Source organism: Salminus brasiliensis, chromosome 6 (assembly GCF_030463535.1).
Source record: "Salminus brasiliensis chromosome 6, fSalBra1.hap2, whole genome shotgun sequence".
NCBI lineage: Eukaryota > Metazoa > Chordata > Actinopteri > Characiformes > Bryconidae > Salminus > Salminus brasiliensis.
Window position 1 is genome coordinate 42,094,573 of NC_132883.1, and position 21,003 is coordinate 42,115,575.

General features: G+C 43.0%; 1 protein-coding gene across 1 annotated transcript in view; it reads left to right on the forward strand.

Moving 5' to 3' along the window:
• tcf7l1b (transcription factor 7 like 1b) overlaps window positions 1-17,146 on the forward strand; it is a 47,478-nt gene extending 30,332 nt beyond the window's left edge. The window contains exons 4-12 of the mRNA XM_072682461.1: window positions 2,982-3,065; window positions 10,059-10,191; window positions 10,306-10,408; window positions 10,822-10,905; window positions 13,051-13,191; window positions 13,631-13,790; window positions 13,893-14,000; window positions 14,202-14,253; window positions 16,181-17,146. Coding sequence (XP_072538562.1) covers window positions 2,982-3,065; window positions 10,059-10,191; window positions 10,306-10,408; window positions 10,822-10,905; window positions 13,051-13,191; window positions 13,631-13,790; window positions 13,893-14,000; window positions 14,202-14,253; window positions 16,181-16,695 — 1,380 coding nt within the window. The 3' untranslated portion in view covers window positions 16,696-17,146. The remainder of the gene's footprint in view (window positions 1-2,981; window positions 3,066-10,058; window positions 10,192-10,305; window positions 10,409-10,821; window positions 10,906-13,050; window positions 13,192-13,630; window positions 13,791-13,892; window positions 14,001-14,201; window positions 14,254-16,180) is intronic.
• The last annotated feature ends 3,857 nt before the right edge of the window (window positions 17,147-21,003 follow it).

The window sequence follows — 21,003 nt, forward strand, 5'->3', positions numbered from 1 at the left end:
TTGAATAACACTCAAATTTCATTTACATTCATGGGGTTGATTCTTTTTATTTTTTTATTTTTATATATATATATATATATATATATATATAATATAGTTTTCTGAGCAGAACAGAAAAACGTTTACCTCTGAATGTCCCTCTTCACGTTCTATTTGATTAGTCTTTTCCATTTAAGTCCCTTAACTGTGAATGACCTTGAACACTAGCTATCATTTTGCGGCAGAGCGCAAAGAAAACAGTTGCTCAAATGGATTTTCCTAAGAAGGGTAGTACATGGTCTATATTTGAGACTGGAGGAACAGGTCTGAGCCAGAAGCTCAGTTTCTCATGAATAAGGATTGTTTAGCAGCCTTATCACATGATCAGATTAAAAACAAAGTTCTCCAAAGTACTTTTGTGTTTAGATGTGTACAGTTGGAAATTCTGGACCAGGCTTGGTGCTTGGACAGGTCTGTTTTGGACAGGACTGACTTCATTGACACAGATGTTGAGTTGTGTACCCAGGCAGCTTGTGTAGTCATAGAAAAGCATTGTCAATAGATAGGCACTCTCTGAAGTCAAGTGTGGGCTACAGGGCTTTGAAACCCCCTAGTAGTTGGACTGTGTCGAGTAGTTGGACTGTGGAGAGTTCCCTGGTGTGATTGAGCGCCATCCGATAATTTAAGATGAGCTGAAGTGGCGTTGAGATCCAGAATGGATCATCTAACATCACTACCAGACATCAGTAATACTCTTGTGGCTGAATGCAATCAAATTCTCATAGCACGGTTCCAGAACCTAATGGAAAACCTTCCCTGGAGAGTCGTGACAGTTACTGCAGCAGCAGATGGACATGCTCCTTTAATACTGTAATAAAAAAAGCAGGTGTCCCAAACTCTGTGTGTGTGTGTGCACGCTGATCAGCCATAACATTACTACCACTGAAAGGTGAAGTGCAGAACCTCTACAGTGGCCTATTTCTGTCAGTGGGTGAAATCTGTATAAGCAGTGGTCAGTACCTACCAAAAGTGCTATAAGGAAGGACAACCATTGATCCGGTCATCCGTGAAGGCAACTTACAAGATGCCTTCAGAGGTGTCGAATGGTCACATCTGTTGGGGTGGCACAAGGGGCTGGGGCTACTCAAGAAGGTGGTGCTAATGATATGGCTAATTGTGAATACCAGATACCGACTATTATAAACACACTGTCACGACTCTTCAGGGAAGGTTTTCCATTAGGTTCTGGAACCGTGCTATGAGAATTTGATTGCATTCAGCCACAAGAGTATTACTGATGTCTGGTAGTGATGTTAGATGATCCATTCTGGATCTCAACGCCACTTCAGCTCATCTTAAATTATCGGATGGCGCTCAATCACACCAGGGAACTCTCCACAGTCCAACTACTCGACACAGTCCAACTACTAGGGGGTTTCAAAGCCCTGGCACGCTTAGTCCTTTTCTGCTTGTTTGCGAACTAAAAAAACGAAGTATGACATTTGTGTATCGTCTCAAGATATTCCATATGATGTGATGTCCATATTGCCCACCCTCAGCCTGCGGTAATCCAGTTTCAGGTCCGAGCTGAAATATACGGGGGGCTCCCACACAACAGCTTTTCATTAGTTTTAAATCTGGGGAGCAGCGCGGAGAAAATGTCCGCGCACATGAAAATCTGCTGTATCCGGCCGTTAAAATGATCCGCAAACCAGATGTTCGAGCTGAGCCCCAGAGCCGTAGCTCCGGAGAGGCCGCGTCCACCACGGCCCAGAGAGGAAGTGGGGTGGGGTGGGGGGGAACCCCCTCCTCTCAGGGGGCTTTAGCCGATCATTGCGCTTGTCAGAGAAGTTCTGGAGATGTGGACACCTGGCCAGGCCACACAAAAGAAGGCGGTGATGTTCATGGAGAAGATGGATGATGAGCAAGACGATGGTTATTATCAGTGATGCGCTGAAATGGTTTCACCATTGATACGGAATTTATTAAGTGGGTCAGATGTTTGGTGGTCATTTTTGGTACAGGATTGTGACCGTGCAACTTTATACACCACTAGAAATTGACTGGAACCACTTTTTTTAGTTTACTTTGACTTCCATTAAAAGTCAAGTAGGATTTTCATTCTTCTGGAAAGTTGTGATTTTGGAAGTTTAGATGTTATAAGCAAAAGGTTGGTTTGGTGAATCTCCAATAATCATGAGGATGATAAGTTAAAGATGCTCCCAGGTTAAACAGTGCCACAGGGGAAGGTCAAAAGGCCAGCGCTATTCACAAGGGCATCATCGTTTTGGGCTGAGCTTTTACCACAGTACTGCTTTCCCAGCGCTCTCGGTGGGACGTCCTCCCAGCTGTCTCACACACACAAACATACACTCGTGCGCACACACTCTCAAACTCTCGCGCTCTGTCTTTCTCTCCCTCGATGGGATCCCACAGCTGGGCTCTTGTAGGAACACATTCCCCGACAAACGCCGATTTCACACTCCACTCTCTCTCCATTCCTCATGCTCACTGGTGCTGACACACACACACACTCACAAATGCAGTCTCTCTCGCACACACACAGGTGTCTGTAACTGCTCTCTGTTGACCGTAGGCTTATTATTTACGAGTTTTCCCCTCCGTATGCTTGTGGGCAGAGCATTCCATCGCATCTGCACACGCATTGCATTGAGTATGTGTCACTTTCTCATTTAATTTTAGTCATTTATACCCGCATGCACACACTTACGCGTGTCTATATACACACACACCAAGACAGACACGTCCCTGTGTGATATGGCATTGTGAGGTCCTTCAGGAGAGGGAAGGCACTTGTTGCACCTGTTATGTTAAGAATGTCCTGTGTTGGAGAAAATGCAGTTACACCTGACACACGCTGTGCATGGTCAATAATTCAGTATAAATTACAGGTCATAGAATTATTTGACTTGGTTATATATTTGTGTGTGATTTTGTATGTGTGTGTTAACTCTTCTTTGTTCTGTTTCTCTTTCTAACAGTATCTGCAGATGAAATGGCCTCTGCTGGATGTGCCAAGCTCTGCAGCCCTGAAAGACTCCAGATCGCCCACACCAGGACACTTGGTAAGCATGCAAGCATATATATTTACACATGTTGATCTGTGTGTTAAATGACCCCAGTGATTTATCCTCTCGTTCTTTAAGATTCCACTAATTGCTTCTACTAATTGATACGGCTACGGGGATGAAGCTGTATCTTCTAAAGACAAGACATCACATTCTCTAATCCCTAAATTTAGCCGTAGATTTTAGGATGCAGTTCTGAAAACTGACCAGTTGGACGCATCGTCACAGAGTGCAGAATTAGTGTTAAAAAAAAAGCCCAGACATAGAACATAGGCTCTACTCGTGTATTTTGTTGTTGACAATAAATGATGCATATCACCAATTATAAAAATATATTAGTATCATATGATCAAGCTTGTGATTTATTTTATTTTATTTTTTTGCCTAATCGCCCACCCCCTCTCATCGCTTCTATGCAAAACCTACAAACAGTTGATAACATCTATCCAGATAGTACCAAAGAAACCATGGTAGCTCCCGTTTGCTCTCGCCCTCTCTGTTTTTCGGCTGACTGATGAGCTAACCAGTGATTCTTGTTTAAGTGAACTGCTGACTGAAGGACTGTCTGACTAGAAACCTGATGAATCTGATAGTGTGGCACCGTGCAGGCTAAAGGGGTGGGCTCTGACTCTCCACTTGAACGCTCCACCAGGCCAGACAGGTGGAGTGTATGAGGGTTATAGGTGGGGTGTGTGTGGCGCTGAGTGGTTGGACTGGTTTGGAGATGAGGGCAGTGGGAGATAACAGACAGGTGCTTATCGGGAACGCTGTGCTGTGATAAAGTCAGTCAATAAGAGAGACAGCAAATGGCATTGGAGGATTACATTCCAGACCTGGTGGGGTGAGTGTGTGTGTGGGTCATGTATCGGGTAATGATCATATTTAAGCCTTTACGTGTTGGTATTCATTAAGAGTCAGTAGAGATACTTAGGAAGTTGATTTCTGTCTGTAAAAACCACTCTCTCATTCTCATCACTTTTTTTTTTTTTGCTTTCCCACCATAACTTTCTCTTGCTCTCAGTCTGTCTGTCTGGTGCTTTCTCAGTCTCTTGCGCTATTATTGCAACTTTCTTTTGCGCACTCACGTTGTCTCGCTCCCTCTGCAATTTTCTTTTGCGCCTCACCCACTCTCTCGCTCATCTGTCTTACTCTTGCAACTTTCTTTTGCGCTCATGCTCTTTCTCTTTCTTTCTCTCTTTCGCGTGCTCTCTCTTTTTGTCTCTCACTCTCCACAGCAACTTTTCTATGCTCAGTCGTACTCTCGCTCTCTCAAACCTGGTTCTGCCTTATTTTATTACAACAACTGCTGACCTGCTGTTGACCTCCAGGCCGCGCTCATGCAATGGTCTGTGAAGACACTGCAGGCTTTGTTCAGCGCTGCCGTTCTGCTACTGAGCTTTTATTGTCTTTAATTCATATCTAACTTTATGAAGTGTGTGTCCGTGCATTACAGGCGTGGGAGAAAACATGAGCATGCAGGCGACTTAAAGGCAGTCCTGCTACGTACATGCAGATGAGAGCTGTATGTTGATGGTTTTGATGCGAAGGCTTTAGGTCTGTTCCTCCCTCTCTCTGGGTGGGGGGGTTCTCCCATTTGCTTTAGCCATGGTGTCAACAGAAAGGCCATCAGAGTTCAGCACCTGAGCGCCAGTTAAACTGGTTCAAATTAGTTGTGGATGTTTTCATGGTGCTTCTCTCTGATTGACACCCATGTTTTCCGCCACCCCTGGACTTGGGACTGTCATCAGTTTCACCCCTGTAAATACCCGCCCCAAAATTGCCTCTCAGCTCAGTCAGACTGTTTCTAGACGTTTGTTTAATCATCTGAAGATTCATGATCTAAAGGGAAAGATCACTTGGTTACAAACAGAACTGCAGTCAGTGAACCAGGGATGGACAATGAAAATCTGAGGAAGCTGCTGGCTGTTTCTCCAGGCCTTTTGTTTAAGCTGTGCTCTAATGAGAGGTGGACATGTGTGCCTGCACACACACTCATGTGCATACACACATGGAGAGAACTGTGGAAATCGCTTGGAGACATGACCACAGGGGCACACGGGCCTTACTCATTCAGAATAGTCCCATTACCTATTCAGCCAATGATATGGATTGCATTAGGAAGGATGTTGAATATTTATGATCGGTTGGTGTAGACAGATTGTATTGGTGCTGAAGCACCGGTTTGAACATGATGAAGGTGAGGATGACTATGATTATGATTGAAATGGCCTTTTCATCTACAGACTGAGCTGCATTTTGTGGTTATTAAGCCTGATTTAACTAGTGATTAAATCTGTTATTAGTTTATTTGTGTGCTGGTGTATATGAACACACACACGCACACACACACTTGCATGTGCACGCACACACAGATGCATTGAGATTGGGCTGTCTGTCAGATTGAGCCCATAAGGTCTGTATGCTAATGAGTTTTTCTGCTCAGTCCGAGATGCTCAATAATTCAGTAGACAGGTTTGCTTAGTATTCTGCTGCTCAGGGGTACCCTGTGTGTGTGTATATATGTGTGTGTGTGTGTGTGTGTACACACTAAAGAAATCTAGGGGGGAGAGAATCTGGCTGGCATATCCATCTGCTTTTCTGCTTCTGTCTCCTTGCCATGTTCTTCTGTCTGTGGCCTGTTTGATAGCGTTTTTACATTAAAGGCCTTAATGATGCATTATGGGAAATGTAGTACCCTTGATGTCGCATTCCAAGAGCTGCTGTAAAACTTACCCAGCATTTAATAGCATAAGGTATTGAAGCGTATAATAAATATATTATTGTTAGCAGCATTAGCCTAGCATCTACAGTGTTCAACTTTGTCATCAGGATAAGTTGTCCCAGTGTGCTTTTTTTTTTTTTTTTTTTTTTTTTTTTTTTTTTTTTTTTAGTATTACAGATTTGTTTAGTCATTTTCAAACAACTGATCAGATTTAGATTGGAAGTCGACCTCTTTTGCTGTTTATATTTACCAAAGTTTTGATTTTTCCTTCTTAAATAACTTTATTTTTTTTTGTAAGTTTTCCATAGTCTTCAGAACACAGCTGTTTTGCTGATTTTTGTTTGTTGAAACTTGCTCGCAGACCAGCCTTGCAGATGGGTCTTTCAGTGTCTGTGATTGCTGATTGCACACCCTTAACTGTTTAAGCTTTGCTGCTGTTCCAGTGTGTAGACATAGTGGATGCAGTGTGTGCGTGTGGGAATATTTTCTCTTTATCGAATTAGGATGCCTTTGTCCATGGGTCAACTTAAGCTTCTCTGTATCCGTGTGTGAGCGTGTTCGTCTCAGGATAATGGAGATAGTAGACCGAGGTCATGGCCGTTGCCTTTGTTTCCTGGCAGAGGTTAAGATGGCGTGAGGCTTTGTTAGCGATGGAGTTTGAATGCCGTACACATGACCCACTGCTGACTGCACAGGGCTCCTTAATGCTATTATTATTGATCTATATTGTCTTTGACATGGGAACAAAGGACTGAGGGTTTTGGGTTGTGAGATTCTCTCTTGTTTCTCCCCGGTAATTCTGATGTCTCTGAAAGACCTTTCTGACGGATGTCTGCTAGGCCTGTTGCTTTATTACATAATCACATGTTGCTAATTATTTAAGCTGATTGTAATGATGAGCTTTCACAGTAATTTGTTTGTTGCAGCACTCCGGATGTGAGCTGGTTGCATGTTTCATGGACTGGGCTGGAGTCAGTCCATGTTATATCAACTGGTTTCTTGCTTGTGGCTTTTGCTGTAGTGCCTTTAGAGGACTAGAGCATTGATGAGTATTGTTTGTTTGTTTGAGCTTGAGCTGTTTCTGTCATCAGTTGGGAGCTACTGTTCATACCCCAATGACCGAAACCTCGACTGCATGCATTCTGCTACTTCGAGTTGCACCCATTGCTAACACAGATGTGCAAATGCTCACAGACAGCTTGTCTAGACTGTAGAGAAGTACTGACAATGGAATAAGACTGTCTGGAGCAGATAGTATAACATAAATCTAGTGGCACCATGCCCAGTGCCAGGCGTGGGCTAGAGGGAGTCATTGAGCTGTGGAGCAGTGGAGGAACTCTGGAATTATGGTTGGTGCTCCATCCAATTTCTTTGGGATGAGGTGAAGTGGTGATCATCCAACATCCCGACCTCACTAACGCTCTTGTCGCTGAATGCAATAACCTCCACAAAGCAGTGCTTCTGCAGAATCTAGCAGAAAAGCCTTCCTCCCTGGACAGTAGACAGTTACTGCAATAAAGGCAGGTTAAACAATTTGTTGTTGTTGTTGTTGTTGTTGTTTTTGTAATTAGGTGTCCGAATACTTTCCCATATCCATATATTCTATGCTTTTGTATCTTTTTTTGGCCAATAGCTGGCATTCCTAGTGTTTAAAGGTGAAAGTGCTTCACAGACTAATATGTTCAGTGCAGTGATTGGACAAAAATAGCGAGCCCCAGTAGAGAACAACCAGGATTGGTTAGATTTGTGTGTGTTGATTGCAAACTCTTGGAGGGGCCGCTAAGTGATCAAAAAAGAGACTGTACAATTGTAGTTATTTTTGCAGCAATTAACAGCCAGGTCTCCTGACTGCGTTTTGTGTGGGTGTCTTTAAGACCCCCCACCTCCACCCCCCCAGAAGTCTGTTTTTTCCCGCTTTATCGTTTTTCTTTACTTGTCCTCTCCATAGGTCTGCTCCGCAACCACAGACATGTCACCAGCCAGATTAATCAGTGTGTTTTTTGTGTGTGTGTGTGTGTCCATGTCCGTTTGTGCTCATTCCGAATGCTGATGTCATGGTCAGGCCACTCTGACATCTACTTCCTGCATGGCCGACAAACAAAGCTGTGCAATCCCAGCATGCAGTGCGTTCTCCCTTTCTCTTCCCTTTCTTGCCTCTTTTTTTCCCCCTCTGGAGTTTGTGAAAGGACCGAGAACCTCCCACCTAGCAAATGAATACAAAGCACACACACATGCACACAGAGAGCAGCCCACCACACACACACACACACACACACACACACACTCCGCTTACTCTCTCACTCTCTCTCTAAACTGAGAGTTTGCTTGGTGAGTCTGGTACCCAGAGGCTATTTGCCTAGTAATTCATTTCAGATGTGGACTATTCGGAGCCGTGTGGCTGAAAGTAACCCTCCCCTCCTTCATCACTGCCTGTTCTGTCCTGCTCCACGCTTCACTGAAAGCTGCAGGGCTTCCTGAGGTTCAGCCTGGCCCAACAAGAAGACCCCACGGCAAGCCATGCAGTCCAGTCGCTGCCGCTTTCCACAGTACATTACAGCTGTGCGATGTGTATCGCTTAATAACCGCCATCACAATATTGGCCTTAAACCAGTTACTGTGGTTTGTACTGAGTGATATGAGCCTCTTGGTCAATCACAGTCCACAAGGTGTCAAGGTGATTGTTGGAGCTCCATCCAGTACTTTTGGAATGAGTTGGGGGTGAGGAGGGGTGGTGATGATCCAACTTTCTAGTGACATCCCACAAATCCTCACAGCAGTGCTGCAAAATGTACTAGAAATCTGCCATGGACAGTAGAGGCAGTTATTCCAACAAATTATTCCAAGTCTTTTATTTATATAATACAATATATTATATAATAAATATCATTTTTTTTTTTGTTTATAAATACCCTTAATTGTGGAAGAAACCTGAATGAGCAGGTGTCCCAATACTTTTGTCCATATTGTGTATATTGTAAAGTTCTTTAGAGGAGGGTTTTGGGTTTGGTTTCCTAAGTACACTTCACTGTTCTGTCCCTCATGTGTTAAGGAGACATCAGATAGGCCCACTGAAGCACAACCAGCTTGGCAGAGCTGCTCTGGACACTGTTCACACTTTGTTAGCTGGCCCTGAAGGCATGCACAACACTCAAAGCTGCATGGCCCTCTGCAGCCACGCTAGACTGCCCCCTGTTGACAAAGCAGCAACAGGCTTTTGAATATGTGCATGAATGGTTTCTCCAAATTTTAAAACAAACTTGTTGAGCTGTCTAAGACGTTTGCTCCTAGTGTTCCTTTAGACGATGCGTGACTCGGTCTTAGAAGTCAGAACGTAAAGCTTTGGAAAGTTCAAGTAATTCCTGTAGGAGGTTCGAGCTTTCTTACTTATGTATTGTGCAATCTCCAGCATGTTGGTGTACTTTGTTTCAGGTGCTTGTGTGTGTGTGTGTGTGTGTGTGTGTGTGTGTGTGTGTGTGTGTGTGTGTGTGTGTGTGTGTGTGTGTGTGTGTTCTTGTACTACTATCATTGTGAGTACTACCATCTTAGTTCTCACATTTGATGGGACAACATGAAAAGATGTTCAGGTCCTCACTTGGAAGCATGCTGTTCAACTTTAGGGTTGTAGGTGAAAGAACAGTAAGCTCATGTTTTGGATATTAAGATTTAAGATTAGATTAATTACGATTAATTAATCTAATTACGAAGCTATGATTAAGGAAGGTTGCGTTTAATGTTTGGGTCAGGGCTAGGTGGATAATGTTGAGGTTTAGGTTGGGGTTAAGGTTAGCATTAGGGTTCGATTTGAGCTTAGGTTGATGTGTAGGTGAAGCTATATTTGGCTTCAAAAATACAAAAATAATCAATGGCAGTCCTCACAACATGTAGTAAAACAAATTTGTGTGTGTGTGTAGTGATGGGCGTGAGCTTGTTTGGCACTCACTTATACTCTCAGTGTTCTGTGGGGTTAAGCCAGATTGCATCATGGGGTTTTGTATCGCTCTCACACAGGCTGTAGTGCTGTATAACTGAGACTGCTGCTTATACGCACACAGGTTGGTGTATGATTTGTGTATGCTGTGTGTTAGACATGCACATCCACCCAAAAACATCCTCCATGTATTACTAAATTACATAACTATAAATAGAAGAGCTATGACAGGTCATTATCTGTTGAGAAAGTAATGCATTGTGTAGTTATTTATGTGCATCATAATCTAAATGTCTTTCACTCACTCTCTTCCCCCCCTTTTTTTCTCCCTCTTTCTCAGTCTAATAAGGTGCCGGTTGTGCAGCATGCTCACATGCACCCTCTGACCCCCCTCATCACCTACAGTAATGATCACTTCTCCCCGACTACACCGCCTGCACACCTCTCCCCAGAGATTCTGGACCCAAAGACAGGTAACACACGAGCGCACACACACATGCCTCCATGCATGCACACAAGTTTTGTATCTGTAATCATTCTTTCTGGCTGTTGTCTGATGGCTGTTGTCTGATGGTTGTCTGATGCAGGTATTCCACGGACCCCCCATCCATCCGAGCTCTCACCTTATTACCCCCTCTCTCCGGGGGCCGTAGGACAGATCCCTCATCCACTGGGCTGGCTTGTCCCACAGTGAGTACAACACACATCCACACCCTCCCCAAAAGTCTAATCATACATTTATTAATGCATTAATTTAATGACAGATTTATTCGTCATTTAGTGCTTCATACACTGTATGGACAAATTTATTGGGACACCTGCTTGTTTAATGTTTCATCCAAAATCAGGAGTATTTATATTTAATGAATAAATAGTGGACTGACTGTTGCAGTAATTATTTCTCTCAGCAATAACTAGTAAGTGTTTACTGTAGAATGTATTCTAATATTAATGTTTTACGGATAAATTAAACACTTACTGACCAGGTAAGGAGCTTCTTCTAAAATGTTTGCACAGTGCAGTACATGTTCTCCTATATATATATATCAAGTTCTGTATTATAATTCTGGTTCTCTTTCTCTGTCTTGTTCTTTCGCTTTTAGGCAAGGGCAGCCCATGTACTCCATCCCCCCTGGAGGTTTTCGACACCCTTACCCAGCGCTTGCTATGAACGCATCCATGTCCAGGTGTGTGTGTAGTGTGTTTGTGTGCATCAGTCAGTTATCCTTTACAGATTCTCCTGTTTATAGGGGGGCAAAAGTGTAGTTCTCTGAGACTCTGTGCTGATTTTGCCTTCAGAATTCAACACATTTACCTCCATCCTTACCACACACGCACACAAAACACACCACCCACAGATGAAAGGCTGCTGATTTGATCTCCGAACCTGACAGCTCCCACCTGATCTCTCATTCTCTGCTGGATTAAATGAGAGAGATTTGCACTCGAACACTTGCGTGTACACGTGCATGAATGCTTGTGATATGAAATATTCATAGCGAGTTCAATAGCGCCATTGCAGCCTCCTTTAAACTCATATAAACTGTTTGTGTTTTTTTTTTTTTTAAAGGAGTTTTTAAAAGTGTTCTGCCAAGTTCCTAAATTTATAAGAGGAGTCTTTGATGCTTTCCATCCTCTACACAACATTTTCTTTAAACTGCTGGTGCTGTATTAGGCACAGTGTGTGAGTAGTTAAACACTGAAGCGCTTGCGGCTTGGTCCCAAATCCAGCCTGCTTCTTTCAGACTGCTCTGAACTGCATGACCCCTTTTCACACACGGGCCGACAGTGTGTGTTATGAGGTGTGTGTGTGTGTATGTGTTTGTTGGCTAGAGGTGTACCCAAGGCTTTTAACTAGCCTTCTGTCTAAAACTGGTACACCACGAGGCTCCGCTATCTGCTGTATAAGCTCTTATATTTATTATAGCAAGGCTGGCTAGATTTTTTTTTTTAATTGTTAAATATTTAACATAAATATATTTGTGATATAATGTCCCATGCAGAGTTGGCAATTGGTCCACTAATCGAAGCTTGTTGAGCGCTGGTGCTTTAGTGGAAGTGTGAAAAGATGCAGCAACTCCAAGGAAGCTGGTAGCATTGCATGTGATCGGGAAGTCCCAATAAACACCTCACAACCTTTTACTGCATCCCCATATAATCAGTGGGTGGAGCAAAATTATGATTAACCAATCATTTTGTTATATGTCACCTCATCCGTCTACCATTGAGAGAGGTTTTGGCACAGCTTGATCCTACAAACCCCTATTATAGTGTATGTTAGCCTCTTAGCTCTAGTATGGTAGCAAAATGACCTCTGCTAGCTGATGTAGAACTGGCGGCTAGTGTTCTCCAAGCATGCTGAGCTTAAACCCTCCACTCCAGTTCTTCAATCTCATAACTGCTTTATTGCCAGAATTGGCGTCAGTTTCATCAGCCCTAAAACTGAACCCTGTGGGACTCCACGCTATGTGCTAAAACTAAACGGCTACCAAATAATTCCGAACAGTTTGTGCATTAGGACTAATGAACTGAATTAAAGTGGTATTAAACTTGTAGGCCCTTCGGGTGTACGGGGTTAATGGAGTAATCTGTAGATCTCTCAATTGATTATATAATCAGAACTGACGGCTCTAGACTGCGGCGAGTAGTGTGGGCGTCTGAGGAAGAGTTTTTACCAAAGAAAGAGAGAAGAGGGGGAAGGAGCAAGGTTTGAAAGGAGAGAGGGAGGGGTGAAGATGGATGGGAAAGCATAGGGTAGAGGGGAAGGAGAGCGAGTGAGTGACACAGTCTCATTCTTTCCGCTGCTGGAGGATGATAATGCTCCATTGTGCTCCACTGTGAACCCACACAGTGCTGCTATCTGAAAGGTGTCCCATTCAGGCCACTGTAGGAAGTGGTTTCCGTGGTTTTTTTGGAAAGGTGTGTGTGTGTGTGTGTGTGTGTGTGTGTGGAAAGAGTGGTCTCAGGTGTCGTGTTCTCCTTGGTTTCCACGGTAACTGCACACTCTGCTCTTTGCCTGTAGCAGGGCTCATAATGGTGCCTTTGAGAGTGTCTTTATTTGGGCTACATGTGAAATATGAATGAGAAGGTGTGTGTGTGCGCGCATGTGCTGTAAGTGTGTGTTTTTGAGTCTAGACGGGTCATTAAGAGTCTCAGACAAAAAGCCTGTGTGTCAAAACGAACGGAGACTAGGGTTAGAGAAAGTGAAAGTTTGTGTGTGTTTAGGACATGATTGCTTTTAGATGTGTGTGTGTGTGTGTGTGTGTGTGATTATGTATGTCCTAAAACATTATCTTAATGTTTCTCTCTCTGCTCGCTTGCTCTCTCTGCAGTCTGGTGTCCAGTCGTTTTTCTCCTCACATGGTGCCTCATCATCCTCACAGTCTTCATCAGACAGGAATTCCTCACCCTGCCATTGTCTCACCTGCCATCAAACAGGAGCCCAATGGAGACCTGAGCCCTGCAGCACACACGTGGGTTTTCTCTCGTGCTCTATCTCTCTCTGCCGTTTGACTGACCTTTTCCTTTCTTTGTCTTTTCTTTTGGTCTTTTCCCTTCTTTTGATCCTTAGTTTTATTTTTCTTTGTTCTTTTGGTCAGTCTTGTTTTTTTTTTCTTTTTCTTTTTTGGGAAAAAAATATTGGTCTGCTTTTGTGTCCTTTATTTTTATTGTTTATTTTGGCTGCTTTTTTGCTTTTTTTTCAGTCTTTCTTTTGTTCATTTGTCCTTTTTTCTTTTCTGTGAGCGTCTCTCTTTTTCTCTCGGTTATTTATTCTTTCTGTCTGCTATGTCATTTCGAACACCTTTATGACACATCTTTGAGTTTTCCCCGGTTTTATCATTTTGTTGTGTCTACCGTCCCCACACACAGACACGGAGTGACACATCTGTCATGTGTTTTGTTTTGGTGCAGGAAGTCTCCCGGGCCGGCTAAGAAGGAGGAGGAGAAGAAGCCTCACATTAAGAAGCCCCTGAACGCCTTCATGCTCTACATGAAGGAGATGAGGGCTAAAGTGGTGGCCGAGTGCACGCTTAAAGAGAGCGCCGCCATCAACCAGATCCTGGGCAGGAGGGTGAGTGTATTAGTGAGTGAGTGAGCAAGCAAGGGAGGCAGCGAGTGTGTACAAGTTGGTGTGTGTAACTTTGGCCTGACTGATTTGTGTGTGTGTTTGCAGTGGCACTCTCTGTCTCGAGAGGAGCAGGCCAAATACTACGAGCTGGCCAGGAAAGAGCGGCAGCTGCACTCACAGCTCTACCCCGGCTGGTCCGCACGAGATAACTATGTAAGTGCAACAATCCGGGAGATACACTTACACACACTTCACACACTCACACTTCTATACACACACACACACGTGTGTGCACATACTGTGCAGTTAAAAATTATGCAATATTGCCTCTCATTAATGTTTTGGTCAGTGATATTTTTCATGTTCGCTCATTGTTTTTTCTCACCCTCACTCTCTCTCTTTTTCTCTCTCTAGGGCAAGCGGAAGAAGAGGAAGAGAGATAATAAAGCAGACTCAACAGCAGAGGGTGAGGGAGCCGTTTCACTCATTCTTTCTGGAGACTAGTTGGTTTCCTTTACTGAGACAAACACACACACAGAAAGTAGCTTTTCCTTAAGTGTGTTTATGCAAGCTATCCATTAGACCACCTCAATAATGTTTTCTCAGAATCAAAAAGATGCCTTCATATTGTTGCTGTCAAACAAAAACTTTATTTTGTTTTTACATAATGTGAATCTGACCATTGTTCTTTACATTGTGTCCCAATTTCATGATGAATGGTCCAAAATGATTGGAATAAAATCTGTTCACATTAACTTCCATTCCTAGAAGCTAATCTAGAAGTAGGCTAAAAGGTGCATGCCCTGAATACCCCTTATCTAGTCTGTAGGACCATTTCACAGATGGGTTAGATTTGTCAAATTAGCGGTCATCCAAAGATGGCTTCCATACAGTTCAACTCTTTCTGGTCTTCTAAGCTTTGGTGGACATGAAGCTCTTGTTCTGGACCTGAATTTGCCTCCTCTCAGCACTAATGAAAGCTCACTCTGCATGGCTGTGTCCCATACTAACCTACTCTCCCCTCCCCACACTCCCTTGACATGCAGCCTATGAAGTGCAGTGCTAGCACAGGCAGGTACGGTCGAATCACACCCACTCCACCTCCATCAGCTTCCTCCATCGTCATGCTGTCCTGTCAGCCTGGGACTGCAACGTCTCTCTCTCTCTCGCCCTGGTCCGTCTCCCTGGTCATGATTGCAGTTCTAGGTGTCCATATGTATTTTGACCATGAGTAGTACTTGAACATCATGACTGACTGGTCATCTTCATTAAGTGTCGCTGTTTGTCTTATTATATGGAGGTGGTTGGTATGAGCTTGACTTTACAGGCTGTAGCTGAATCACAGGTTATTCTCACAGAGCTTTCCTCATCTCTGTCTGTTACCTGTCCAAGTTTTCCATTGTCAGAGAAATGTGTTCAAGAGTTTACATGAGTTTAAAGAGTGGCTGAGTGTTGCTTCTATAGTTTTGTGCTAATGTAGGTGCCTCTATATATATATATATATATATATATATATATAATACACACACACACATACACACACACACACACACACACACACACACACACACACACACACACACAAAAACTATATGGACAAAAGTATTGGGACACTTGCTCTTCAAAGCTGTTCAAAAAGCTGTCCTGCTTCTGCTGGAGTAACTGTCTCTACTGTCCAGGGAAGAAGGCTTTCTACTAGATTTTTTTAAAAAGCATTGCTGTGTGAATTTGATTGCATTTAGCAACAAAGGCATTAATGAGGTTAGGATGTGTGCATTTGCACATCTGTGTCAGCAATGGGTGCAACTTAAAGTAGCTGAATGCATTCATTAGAAGGGGTGTCCACAAACATTTGGACAAATTGTGTGTAATAATTCATTAGTATTTATTGCATCTGGTTTAAATCTTGTTAGCAGTCTCATGCAAGGGCACCTCTGGTCAAATGATGTAGCGTGTCCTACACATGACACAAACTGGAATATAAAATGTTGGGGCACAATTCCTTATTATTTTCAGATTTTTTTATAAATAATATTTCATGTGATATTACTTATTTGTCCTGTTTAAAAAAATATATATATACATTGTATTAGGTTATACATTATAAATACATTCAAATAGAAACATGCAAATAAAGGTAAATGTAGTAGTTACATTTTAGAAAGTCGATATGAGCTTAGAAGATCAACTATGTAATTCTGATTAGCAGAGTATATATTTGAATTTGCCACCATACTGGTTTTATACTGTTGCTAACATAGAAACCGTGATATAAATTATCCTTGCAGGAAAACTAAAGAAGCACACTTCTGACATCTTCTCTATGTTTTGACGTTTTTATTAACGTTTTGTTTTCTGTATTAAATCTGTTCTTTTTCTCTGCTTTGCTCCAGATTTCTCTGCACGGAACAAGAAGCCTTGTGTGCAGTACCTCCCTCAGGAGAAGATGATCGACAGCCCTGCCTCGTCTCACGGCAGCATGCTGGACTCCCCGGCCACGCCCTCCGCCGCGCTGGCCTCTCCCGCCGCCCCGGCGCCGACACACTCCGAGCAGGCCCAGCCGCTGTCCCTCACCACCAAACCCGATCGCCATCACCCTCACTTCTCTCTGATCTCCAAACCCTCCGCAGCATCCTCATCCTCCTCATCCTCCTCCATCTCCTCCTCTTCCTCCTCTTCGTCTTCTTCAGCATCCTCCTCTTCCTCCTCTCACCCCAGCATCTCTCTTCCCACTGGCTCCTCGGGCAGCCATTCGACCCCGCCCCTTCTCTCTCGGCCAATCCCCTTCACCTCCCTGCACCACTCCCTCCTGTCCCCGCCCTCCCCGTTCCACCAGGCCGCCCTACACTCCCATCACGCCCTGTTCCAGTCGCAGCCTCTCTCCTTGGTAACCAAATCGGCCGACTGAACCGGCGGGAAGCGGAAAAAATCCTCCCTCGCTTCCCCGCTGCCCTTTTAAACGTGCTGTACATTGCTTTTTACCTTTTTCAAATAGATGTCAGGTTAACTTTTTTGATAAGTGAAAAGGAAATGAATATTATTGGTCAATATTTGACCACCCGCTTTTTCTGTGTCTCTCTATGAAACAGTGTATTTTTTTGTAAAGTCTACTTTGGAACTGGTTTCTTATTTGATACAGTTATCCAGCAAACTACTTGTATAAAGTAAACATGTATTGAAAACTTCTTTAATAAGATAAGAAGGAACAAAAAAAGAATTCTTAAAGCTTACATGTAATTAATGGTAGTTTTTGAATTTTAATTCATAGTACAAGCAATTTATTAGAATCCTTTGCAACTACCCCTCCAGTTTTGAAGTGTGTGAACTTGATAAATAAAACTTGTAAATTGTTTCTAGAATATAGATGCCTGTCCTGGTTCTTTTCATCTGCATCTTCTACACTGCTAATGGATATGGAGCACAGTGCTGGGGGTCATCATGTAGGGGTGGGCGATTTATACGATATTTCACACACTACACAATATATCGTAGTACTTATTTTTGCTGACAGCTGATGAGTTAGAAAAGAGATGTCATAAATGAGGAGACTATGAACGGGAGTTTTAGCGCTCAATGCGGCGTCTGTTTACGGGTAAAGTCCCACCCATAATGAGCCACGAGCAGAGGACCCCCCCTCCCCCCCTCCCCTTTAGTGTGGAGATCTAGTAGCCAGAACAAGCTGAAAAATTGCATGCATGAGGTTTCTGTCAGATTTGGTCAATGATTTAAAGAATGGGTTTGAAGCTCTAATCTGATCTTCAGTTTCCAGTGTTTTCTGCTCTCCCCGTTCATAGAAGCCTGGTCTCGTATGACTGGAAGTAACTGCCCGGCAGCTTTGCAAAGAGAGCCACAGAGTAAACAGACTTGCCTATAAGGACTTTGGTTGTCCCATTGGTGGCCCGTTTTCAAAACCAAGATCAGTGCACTGCTCTGCATCTAATTAACCCTGACTAATGAGGATCCTCTGAAATCAAACATGTAGATGGTCAGGGGTCTGGGAGTACTGAGGGTATCAACGATTAAAAAATCAACGGTGTTGTCATTAATCACAATATTGATAATTATCATCATACTGCCCAGCTCCATCATCATCTTCTCATATCTGCTTTTATATAATGAGAGGGGGACACTGTGGATTTGAAAGCTTGAGGTATTTGGCAGTGCAGTGTGGAAATGATGAAAATAAATAATGTATAATAATAATAAATATCTAAATATAGAAATCATTAAAAATAATGTCAACATAAAGAGTAAGTAACATGTTACATTTTTTTATATATTATAAATATTTAATGTTGATGTCCTCTGGAGCAGTGTGTCTTAACCCTGGTCCTGGAGGCGTCCTGTCTGGCACATTTATTGGTTGCCTTCACCCAACGCACCCGGTTCAACCAATCAGTTCATTATCATGTCCTTTCAGAGTTGCGAAGAAACCACTAACGTGCAGGGCATGGTGGCTCCAGGACCAGGGTTGAGAAACACCCAAATTTAGCATTTTTAACACCGTATACACGCTGGTAAAAGTTCAGGTTCATATCCATGATAGTAACTATAGAATAGGGGAATATCTTCCTCTGTGTATTAGGTACAGTACTGTGCTAAAGTTCTAGGACTCTAAAATCAGAGGGAACAGCTGCTTATCTGGGCAGTAAAACACTGATATTAGAATAAACACTAATATTAACACTTCTACAGAAAGGAGTGGTGGTTCTCCATCACTGTGTTCATCATTAGAACATCTCCAAAGTTCTCCTCTCTCATGGAGTCCAGTATTATTTAGAGTTCTCCTCAGATCAACACCTGGTTTGGTGGTAAATCAGGGCTTAATGATGGTAAATCAGGTGAGCTGCTGCTGCTGATGATGATGATGATGATGGAGTTGAACACATCCTCCACGCTGTGCTGGCTGGACTGGGGGGCGTCCAGGAGAAACCTGGAGGAACCGAGCTCTGTTCTTCAGACTAGCTCACCGACAAGATCTCACTACTTTCTTTCTTCAGAATGAGAAGCTCTTGTTCCTCCTTTTTACTGGATTCATGTTGACCTGCTTTATCTGTTCTGATGAGATCTGGAGCTCCTACTGTAGAAACTCTCCTATTGCTGAGAGAAAGGATTTAAAATAATGTGACGATAATGTGAAATAACGTCTGTCCAGAGCATGATTGTCCAGGCATTTTTGAGAGTGTTAACAAAGTTGCTCGTGTTACGGGGAGCTACGAAAAGCCGGGTTCATTGGCAGTGAAACGAAAAATTCAACAATAAATAAAAACATTGTATTATTATCATTATTAATCAGACATAGGAGCCATATTCACAACACAACGTGATGGGGTGGTAAATATTATTTTAAATCACTATAAAATAGCAGCAGTTCTTCATATGGTTACGATCCTGACTTAGCACACATGCTAATAGTGTAAAATCTTAATAAAGGAGTTTTCCTTGCATGTTTTGTGTGACGGGGTGGTTGGGTCGAGCTTGATTGACCCTGACTAACATGAAAAAGCAACAAATAAACAAATAAAGAATGTCAGAATGTTGTTTATAAGCAAAACCAGTTAGTGTGACGGGGTGGTAAGTCACATAAATCATGAAATTTGGACACAACGTACAGAACAACTTCCAGACTCACATTATGTCAAAGAGTAAAAATAGCACAAATTGAGGCCTAGAAGGTTTTTGCGTGTCGCTGATAATTAGCTGGTAGTAAACAGTGCAGGTCCGGACTGTCTGTTCACACTGTGCTTTTATTTCAACTGTTTTTTTTAAACTGCTTTAAAAAACAGCCTACATTTTATGAATATCTTGATATTTGAGGCGATCTAAATCTTTAATAGTCTGGATTTGGGCAAACCACACTGGAAAATAAACAGCTGTGCCAGAGCAACAAAATTTACTGCCAAAAATAAACACAAATAAAAAAAATAATAGACATCTGTTCCTTCCTGGAATGCGAAGTCCCAAAACAACAGCAAAAAAAAAAGCAGGTCAGTCTCTGCCTGCCTCTCTCTCCCTCTCTCTCTCTCTTTCTCTCTCTCTCTCTCTCTCTCTCTCTCTCTCTCTCACACTCTCGCTCTCTCTTTTACTGCATCTTTATTTGTGGCTTTGGCTCACTGCTACCCCTGTAATTAACTGCGTGGTAATAGGATGGAGCTCGGGGGACCTCATTAGGCTTTTCAATTAATGAAAAACGCACAAGGTGCGGTCCTTCGTTTTTAAGGGACTTTTGAGATGGGGAGAAGTGCCAAGGATGGTCCCAATACCCGCCCCCCTCCCCCCATCCATTCCCTCCTCCCCCTCCTCCCACCCCCAGCATCGAAAGAGGAGCGCTGATCTTAGTGACCCACACTGGCCTGTCTTTTGTCCTGTGAGGGCTTACACCTCTTTCAGGTCTCTTCAGGCGTCGGCAGATGTGTGTTTTAGGCTTCAAAGCTGGATTAGCACAGAATGTGCCCAAACTGGACACAGACTTACACTGGACACAGACCCTGTGTGTTTAGCTGTGTGAACAATACCGGGCGTTGGAATCGTCCTCCGATAAACATATTTTACCACCTCAGGCATGAAATCCTTATTAGCCGGGGTCGCGGGTTCGAATCCCGAGCCTTGATGCTTTGCCATCAGCGCTAGCACTGCTAGTGCTAGTAAAAATTCAACAAACCGTTAAAATAAATAAATAAATAAAATCCTTATAATACCATAAAGTTTTAATCAGACACGGGAGCCAATGTGACAGGGTGGTACATTTCATTTCGCAGCAGTTCTTTCTGTGGTCAAGATCCCCCGACACACAGCTTATCGCAGTGTAATAAAGTGTTTTGTGTGACGGGGTGGTTGGCTTAAACAAAAACAAAAAAAGACTTAAACAATGTCAAAGAACATCAGAATTTCTGGCTGCTCCAAAGGCACAAATGGTGGCACTTCCTCCTTGTGGTGTCATTTAAAGCAACAGAACACAATTTATAGACAAAACAAGGCAGTGTGACGGGGTGGTAAGACACATACATCACACAATTTGTACAAAAAAATAAGGTTTTTATTTTGGATAAATATAGCTTTTGCAAACAGGCACAACATATAACAACTGCTTATCTGCTCCAGAGAGTCCTATTCTATTGGCAGTACTTTACTGTACTCTACAGGGACTAGATGGGATGAGCTAGCATAGCATAACTGATGCCTTTGCTAGTTTAATTAAAGACTTGGCTTCAGTGGC